The 8,668-nt window shown below is 48.6% G+C and overlaps 1 protein-coding gene across 5 annotated transcripts; it reads right to left on the minus strand.

The window, feature by feature from the left end:
- Window positions 1-2,025: 2,025 nt before the first annotated feature.
- On the minus strand, window positions 2,026-7,515 carry tns3.2 (tensin 3, tandem duplicate 2). 5 transcript variants are annotated; one of them, XM_028962534.1, is made up of 12 exons: window positions 7,301-7,515; window positions 4,735-4,924; window positions 4,465-4,616; window positions 4,124-4,210; window positions 3,903-4,025; window positions 3,435-3,527; window positions 3,249-3,326; window positions 3,091-3,165; window positions 2,848-3,016; window positions 2,670-2,738; window positions 2,534-2,563; window positions 2,026-2,422 (listed from the first exon to the last, which is right to left on the minus strand). In XM_028962534.1, exons 1-12 carry the CDS (start codon window positions 7,314-7,316, stop codon window positions 2,281-2,283), a joined length of 1,224 nt encoding a protein of 407 aa, XP_028818367.1. In that variant the 5' UTR covers window positions 7,317-7,515; the 3' UTR covers window positions 2,026-2,280. The 5 variants fall into 5 exon arrangements, with proteins under 5 accessions (XP_028818367.1, XP_028818366.1, XP_028818365.1 ...); XM_028962533.1 differs by having other exon boundaries at window positions 3,435-3,530; XM_028962532.1 differs by having other exon boundaries at window positions 3,894-4,025.
- Between the last annotated feature and the right edge of the window lie 1,153 nt (window positions 7,516-8,668).

Genomic DNA, 8,668 nt, shown 5'->3' on the forward strand with positions numbered 1-8,668 from the left:
CCAGAGCGCCTTACAATCAGTAGTTACAGGGACAGGGACTGGGGACACTCAGGGTTAAGTGTCTTGCTCAGGGACACGATGGTAGTAGGTGGGATTTGAACCTGGGACTTTGTGTGTTACTCACCAGGCTACTACCCCCATTCTCCACCTCTGATCGACTTGATGGCCAATCAGAACAGAGCACAGAACACCAACCAGACTGTCAGGGAACACAACCAAAACACATGAGAACTTTAGGACGACTCGGACGAGTCCCCTCAGACAGAAATGTGGCTGTGACGTTGGGATTTGTGGGACTGTCTGGACTCTGGACATCCTGAACCCAACTGGAGCTCCACTGAAGTGTGAGAGAACGAGGGAGAGACAAAGCGCAGAGGAAAGCATGTGCCACAGAGCACGTAGCCTCGGTTTATGTGTGTGTATGTGTGTGTGTGTTAATGACACCGGAGTGGACGCCGCTGACCTCACACACCCGCAGGGACACAAGACAGACCCGTCCCAACGCCTCACGTGGGACATTTACAGAGGAGGAGGCGGTAAAGTGACACCGCGGGGTTCTAAAGCTCGGAACCCAGGAACAGCCAGAGTAGGACGGACGACGGAATGAATGGACAGAACGTGTGTGACATCAGCGGAGGGGCGTGTCTGTCTGTCTGAGGTCATAAAACTGCAGCTGCTGATTCATCAGAAACAAAAGTTAGAAAAGTTACACACTTAACACACCATGTACTAAAATACAAAGGGGGAGACACACACACACACACACACAGATGCGCGCACACACACACAGAGATGCACAAACAGAGAGAGAGAGATGCACACAGAGATGCACAAAGACAGAAAGATGCACACACACATACACAGATGCACACACAAAGATGCACAGAGAGAGAGATATGCACACACACACAGATGCACACAGAGAGAGAGAGAGAGAGAGAGAAATGCACACACACACACACACACACACACAGAGAGAGCCAGAGAGAGAGAGAAATGCACACACACACACAGAGAGCCAGAGAGAGAGAGAAATGCACACACACACAGAGGGTTTGTGAAAGAGCACTTATCCATTGGAGAGCTGCACTCATTTTTCACTCTGTGTTAAATTTCTTTTCTTTCTCTGCCTTCACCTTTTGACAGCATGTATTGTGTGGACACTGTGGGAAAGCTTCCTTCATGGTGAGGTCATCTACACACACACACACACACACACACACACACACACACACAACTTCCCCAGCCTCCAGCACATACACTTACACACTCACACACACACTTTTAAACTGACTTTATTTGCAATAATAAAACTTCTATGTTTTGTGTGTTTGTGACAAATATTATGACATTCACACACGTACTGGTGTTACAAATTACTCACAAAATGTGTGTGTTTGTGAAGTGATTGTCATTGTGAGACACTGCAGCATAGTGCAATGTGACCATTTACGTTGATAGATTCTCACTGAAGGCATCAAAACTATGAATGAACACATGTGGAGTTCTGTACTTAACAAAAAAAGGTGAAATAAGTGAAAACATGTTTTATATTCTAGTTTCTTTGCTCTGGTTACTGCTTTACACACTCTTGGCATTCTCTCGATGAGCTTCAAGAGGTCGTCACCTGAAATGCTTCTCCAACAGTCTTGAAGGAGTTCCCAGAGGTGTTTAGCACTTGTTAGTCCAGCTCACCCCAAACCATCTGGATTGGGTTCAGGTCCGGTGACTGTGGAGGTCAGGTCTCCACTTTTTGTTAAGTACAGAACTCCACATGTGTTCATTCATAGTTTTGATGCCTTCAGTGAGAATCTACCAACGTAAATGGTCATAAAGATAAAGAAAACACGTTGAATGAGAAGGTGTCCAAACTTCTGGGCGGTACTGTACACACTCACACACACACACACACACACACACACACACACACACACTCACTAGAATTACATGTGCATATAGGCGACTCCGCTCACTCACGTCACACAGTCAGAGCTCCATCTACTGGTCAGTAATGGACGGGCAGGAAAGTGTTTAATGGGTTTATTTCATATAAAATGTCAGTAAATTATACATTATTTACAACAGTAACTGAACAAAATACAAATATCCAAGTGCTGCGGGAACGATCCAGTCTCTATAAACCTGAAAATGTGTGTGTGTGTGTGTGTGTGTGTGTACAGTGGTGATATTTTTACATTTTTAACTTTTAACACCACATGATTCTGACACGTTAGGAACGTCTACACACAGCAGACTCTGACATCACACTGCAGAGCGCATTTACTTCTTCTGCGTACCGATCATGACCTTGGAGACGAAGCTGACGATGGCGCAGGCCGGCTGCTCGGGGTCGTGTTCGGCGAACAGGTGACACACGTTTTCAGAGCTGCAGCTGGACTTACGAGCCACGAAGCCGAAAATCCTTAAAGAGGCGGAGTCAGAATAAAATAAGGCGGGGTAACTCTGCATTTTTAGACATACACAAACGCACACACACACACACACACACACACACACAGGAACATCAACATACTTTGCACTGGAGCTCCCATCCTGCATCCATCTGGACAGAGAAAGACAGAGCAACACACACACAAAGTCTTGATATTAATAACTGTAACGAACCACAAAATGCAAAGATATCTGATTTTTATTGGCGTGCATTTTACCTCCTGTCCTCTGGGTCCAGAGCGCAGAATATGACGGTGTTCACAGGATAATGACGCCGGAAGAACAATCTACCAAACACACACGCACTTGGCCGTTGTATTATCTAAGTTACTCAGCAGCAGAATAACACAACATGCATCCTCTGTGTGTGTGTGTGTGTGTGTGTGTGACACCTACTTCCTCTGGTTGTCGGTCAGCGTGATCCCCTGCGCCGACACTTTAAAGTGGACGATGGTGGACGGTGGGGGCGGAGTCTGCGACAGAATCACGCTGGCGGCTTTCTGCACCGCCTGAACGCCGGTCAACGACTCCAGTTCCACAGAGCCGAGAAAGGCAACGTTGCACGCTGAAACACACACACACATCAACAAAAAAGTCTTCTACGTGTGTGTGAGATTGTGTGTGTTTGTGTGTGTGTACCTGCCCCCTGCTTGAGCAGCTCTGCAGCAGAGTTTGGGGCTGTCTGTGCCGGAGACTCCACCTCATCTAAAGGATCTAAAGCAGCCAGGAAGTGACATCATCACAGGTTCAATTCTGAGGAGCTGAGGTCAGCGGTGGGGGGGTTAAAGGTCACTCACCTCTGTCGGGTATGATGAGCTTGCAGGGCAGGGCGAGGGGAGTGATAGAATGCTGACACACCAGAGCTGTTAGACTTCCTGTACAGACAGGAAACGGTCACACACACACACACACACACACACACAACAACTATCCAAACGAAATAAACGTACAAACACACACGTACACAGAAGTGAGGTCCGTACCAAAGTAAGGCTCGTCAGGGCAGCCCTTCAGCCGGACGCCTTTCTGCGTGCTTTCAATCAGGAAGTGTCTCACCAGCTCGCTGGACATGTCACCTACTGAACACACACACACGGTTTATCAAGTGATTGTTACTGTCATCGTGTAAGTTTAACCGTCACCCTTGGTGACAGTGGGCACCATGACAGGCGCCCGGGGAGCAGCGTGTGGGGACGGGACCTTCATCAAGGGGCGGATCGGGATTTGAACCGTAGCCCTTCCTTACCCCCCCCCCCCCCAACCACCAGCTTAGAAGACCTCCCTGACCGGGGACTGAACCCACGCCCAGGGGGTGAGATCAGAGAGTAGACCACCAGGCCACCAGGGACCGTCAAATATTGCGGGAAATGAAGGAAATGTCAGAACCCACCAGCAGGGGGCAGCGTCAGCATGCGTCGCAGCTGCTGGCTCCGCCCACTCACCTTTCTTACCCTGCTGTAGAATGGAGGGAGGGGGCGTGGCCACCTTCACAGCCAACCCGTAGGCTCCTCGGAATGACTGGCTGTTCCTGACAACGAATGAGCCGGGAAGTCGATCCCTCAGCGCAGCGATGGCTGCAGTGACACGGGAAGGAGAAGAGTGACTGAAGTGACAGGGGGGAGGAGTCTCTCTCTCTCTCTGTGTCTGTGTGTGTGTGTGTGTTGCCCATTACCTTGCTCCCTGGTGATGTCTGGTTTGTACCAGAACTTTGATGTATCCTGAACAAACTTTACAGAATCCTGCCTACTGGCCAGTGGATCTAGAGCGTGCACACACACCAAACACACACAAAAACACACACACACATAACCCAACTTTTTATGTACAGTTTTTTTTAATGTACGTTTTAAAAGGTTTTTCACATTCCTTTGAAATGTCTAGTGGAAGTTCATTCAACCACCCAGGAGCCTTCATTTGCCTGCGCGGTGTAAACGTGTGTGTGCGTTGTGTCTGTGGTGTGTACATGGGTACATGCATGTGTGTGTGTGTGTGTGTGTGTGTGTGTGTGTGTACCTCGGTTGCTGTAACGCGCCTCATCTTCTCGTTCTCCCCTCTTCTGGGGGAAGGTGGGCGTCGCCCCCTGCAGGCCTAAGGCTGCCAGGTCATCCACGGCCTCCAGCAAACTGGGGTCCACACACACCCTGTCACACACCTGCAGGGAGGGACTGGACAGCACAGTGGGGACATTTTACACACCCAGTGCAACCTGAATATGTCCACCATTGTGTGCGTGTAAGATAGAGAGAGAGAGAGAGAGAGAGAGAGAGACATCCACTCACACACCTGTGGATCCGGGGACCTGGGCTGGAGGAGCAGACAAAATGCAGGGAGCCAATCCTTCGCTGGCAGGGGGGTGGGCTTAGAGAATCCTCACCGCCTGAAGAGGAGTGTGTAGCGCGATGAGTGTGTGCCACACCGGAGTGTGTGTCCAGTAACCCTCGAGAGTCTGGCAGGAAGAGTGGCACTGTGTTTTCTAGTAAAAGAAATACGTTTTGATTTATTAATACCTCATCAATACATGTTACATGAGGTCTCTCAAGGATACACACACATACTAAACTACACACACCCACACACACACACACACACACACCAAACTACACACTCTTCATAATATGACATAATAAGCCCCACCCCCAGTTCCCAAACACACAGATAAAAAGAATCCACGAATGTAAATGCAAGTACAGTGTGTTTGTTTGGGGTCAGAGCAGCAGGTGTGGAGACGAGCCGCTCCCACGCTCCCCTCTTGCAGTAACACACACTCCCACCGGGGGCCGCTCCCTCGGGGACCGTGCGTGTGTGTGAGGGAAAGAGGGATGCAATGAGAAACTGAAGACACAAGGTGATGGAGCACTCTGAAGCACTCTGAAGGGAATCTTTATTCTGTCTGCAAACATGCAAATTAATATAAATTCCCAAACACTGGCCAAATGAATCTTCACTGTGAAGATGTGTGTGTGTGTGTGTGTGTGCATGAGTGCGTGTCTCTGATTTCTTTTGCTGGATAATCTTTTAAGTCAAAAACACAAAGAGCTTCTTTTGTCTGCCAACACAGAGTCTCCATTTAGTGATGGAATGTGTGTGCATGAGTGTGTGTTAGTTTGAGTGTGTGTGAGTGTGGGGCACCAACACCTCATCCCAACACCCACTGTTGTGCTCAGAACATCCAAACAAGAGCAGCCAGAAGTGGTTGGTTAGAAAAGAACCACTGAGCAACAGGTGGAGGTGGAACCACACACACACACACACACACACACACACACACGTGAAGCTGGTGTATTTACCCACCACTGCATGCTCTGGAATATGTGCGTGTGTCAGGCATAAACGTGTGTGCACCCACCTACATAGATGTGAAACAGCAACACAAGACACACAGAACATCCAAACTGGGCTCATACACACACATGGCGGTTCGGGATTTGAAACCGCTTCTTTAACCGCTAGGCCACCACAGCCACGGCGCCTCTCTTCTGGTGCAGCCGCTGCAAAGCTTGGTGGTCCGACTCAAGGACAAAGTCATTCCTGGTAAGATAAGGGGCAGTGGTGGCCTAGCGGTTAAGGAAGCGGCCCCGTAATCCTCCGTCCCCACACGCTGCCCCCCGGGCGCCTGTCATGGCTGCCCACTGCTCACTCAGGGTGATGGTTAAATGCAGAGGACACATTTCACTGTGTGCACCGTGTGCTGTACTGCTGTGTATCACATGTGACAATCACTTCACTTTATAATACTTAAGAGTGTCCAGTGCCCAATTAATGGCTGGAGTGTGTGTTCACGTGACATCTGTCTGGACCGTGAACGGCAGGTCAAAGTTGGCACTTTGCAACACAGGGCTACAGCAGCTGCCCTGGTGGAGAAGATACCACTCCACTTTGCTCGCCAAGACATAGCCCAGATAACAAACCTCTGGCCTAGCCAGCTGACATTTATTACCCCCCCGGCATCTTTAATCCGCTGGAAAATTTCTTTCAGGTGCCTCAAGTGGTCAAATAATGCTCAATGTCCTCATCTTCAGAGTAAGGAGACATTTGATTTGGGACTATAAATGACTTTTCTCCTGGTAGTTCCAGTCATGATGAGTAGACGAGTCCACGTTAAATAGCTTTGCTTGTACTTGCCACAGCTGAAGCTCTCCGCACTTGAGGAATTATGGGAAAATCAGATGAGAAACTTGATAGCGGCTAATTTGCATAATAACCGTGATTGGATGATTAGCTGGGGGGTTGAATGGAAGGGGCCTGTCCTCTAATTTGTGCCTTTTCCACTGGACTTTTTCTGATACTGTAGTAAATCTTGTCTTGTTGGGGGGTAAATTGAATCTGATTTGACGGTTCTAGGCTCCTCAGTTCTCTTGACAACGGAATCCCAATTAAGAACCACAGTCACATAACGCATCTCAACACAGCAGCATTCTCCAAAGGAACACAACCCACTTTTACAACCCATAATGCAACACGACACAGCCGTCCCAGAACCTTAACTGTAGAGTTTTACTTGCAGAACATTACTGGTCACATTTTCAGGTGCAGGAACAGCACGTGGCATCTGGACGGAGAACCTCCAGTCTGCACACAGATCTGAACCCAGAACCAACCCACACGGAGGTCAAATCCATCTCTGATCAGCTGAGATGCTCTGCTGCATTGCATTATGGGACATGCAGAGAGAAATGCTGCTAAACAGTGGAGGACTTGGTCAGCAACAAGGTATAAAAGGACAGAGAGATCTAACCGTACATTTGTCTGCCAGGCACGTCCTGTTGCTTTGGTGACATTTACATGCAAATGAAGAGAAAGAAGCCAACACACGAACAGATTAAAGTGGAGAAAAGTTACGTTTTTGTACCGAGAGACGCCGACATGTTGAGCTCCTCATAGGAATCCCAGAGCAAGAGAGCCTCGTCTGTTCCCCTCTCTCTCTCTCTCTCTCCGTCTCCAGCGCCCCTCGTCTCTCGTCATTCAGCAGGACCCTCCGAGCTGCCGGACGTTCCACATGGAAAACCGCTTCGCCAGCAGCCGGAGAAGAAGAGAGAGAGAGGGAGGAAGCTCGCTTTCACATCAACAGATGGTTCTTTCTCTCCCATTAGCCCCGCCCCCCAAACCAGCCCCCAAAACCACGGGGTCGTCAGATCACCACAGGTCAGAGGTCAGGACTCGCCAGCGATGTGATGGAAACATCCACTCTCTCTCTCTCTCTCTCTCTCTCTCTCTCTCTCCCACACACACATTTTATGAAAAGGAAACAAACATCCTGCACCGTAACTGCGGACATTCTGTGGTTCTTCATGAAAGAACAGACGCTGTGTGTCCGAGCCCCCTCCCTCCCTCCCTCCCTCCCGCTCTCTCTGTCCCCATTGTCCCCTGTCATGCAACATTCCATGCAACAAGTGGCGTGCACTTGTGTGTGTACAATAAAGTACAGTACAGTCCTCACACACACACACACACACACACACACACACACACACACACACACACAGAGGATACTGAACAACTGTAGTCAGCTGTACTTCCTGTCTCAGCGGGACCTTCCTGTGGGGACAACTTTACACAGACATGACAGCAGCTGCACTAAAAACTGTAACACACACACACACAGCTGCTGTCTGCACACCAGTCTCCACACACTGTAAGATCAGTGCAGGAGCCGCATCTCAGGCGACTGGACACAGTCGAGGTGGTGGTGCTGCGCCAGGAGGTACCGCCACTGGGGTGCAAAGGTCAAAGGGCTGACCTCAGTAGATCAGCAAGCCGGTGTCAAGTTTATTATCTATTAAACCACAGCTTGCCTGATTTCTTTTACCGATGCAACGAAGACATTAAAAGTCTCATCGTTGGACTCATCCCTGATCCAGCATCATCATGTTGCGACAGAATCTCTATTAAACGTTATTTTTTAACTACCAAGAAAAATATCGGGGTGCAGCATGTTCCCATAAACAACATTTTTAGACTGGAGCAGAAAGTCTCTAGGAGGGCAGATGACAACATAAACAACGTTATGTCCAATTTCACACAATTTATCATACAACTACACTTATTATCGATGTCTATACAAGCTTCAGGGTACCTGAATTTCTGTTTGGGATCAATAAAGAATCTAATCTAATAGAATCTATCTATCTATTTATATATTCCAATAAATTGTAATTTCTCTTACATTTACATTTACTGCATTTACCAGAGCGACTTACAATCAGTAGTTACAGGGACA

The sequence above is a fragment of the Denticeps clupeoides genome, chromosome 19, assembly GCF_900700375.1.
Source record: "Denticeps clupeoides chromosome 19, fDenClu1.1, whole genome shotgun sequence".
Lineage (NCBI taxonomy): Eukaryota > Metazoa > Chordata > Actinopteri > Clupeiformes > Denticipitidae > Denticeps > Denticeps clupeoides.

What these genes read in the sequence shown, in the direction of transcription:
- tns3.2 (XM_028962531.1), bottom strand. An exon ending in CCCTGACGAGCCTTACTTTG is followed by an intron (nt 3,327 to 3,434) that starts GTACGGACCTCA and finishes CTGTCTGTACAG; the next exon opens with GAAGTCTAACAGCTCTGGTG. An exon ending in GCTCATCATACCCGACAGAG is followed by an intron (nt 3,166 to 3,248) that starts GTGAGTGACCTT and finishes TGGCTGCTTTAG; the next exon opens with ATCCTTTAGATGAGGTGGAG.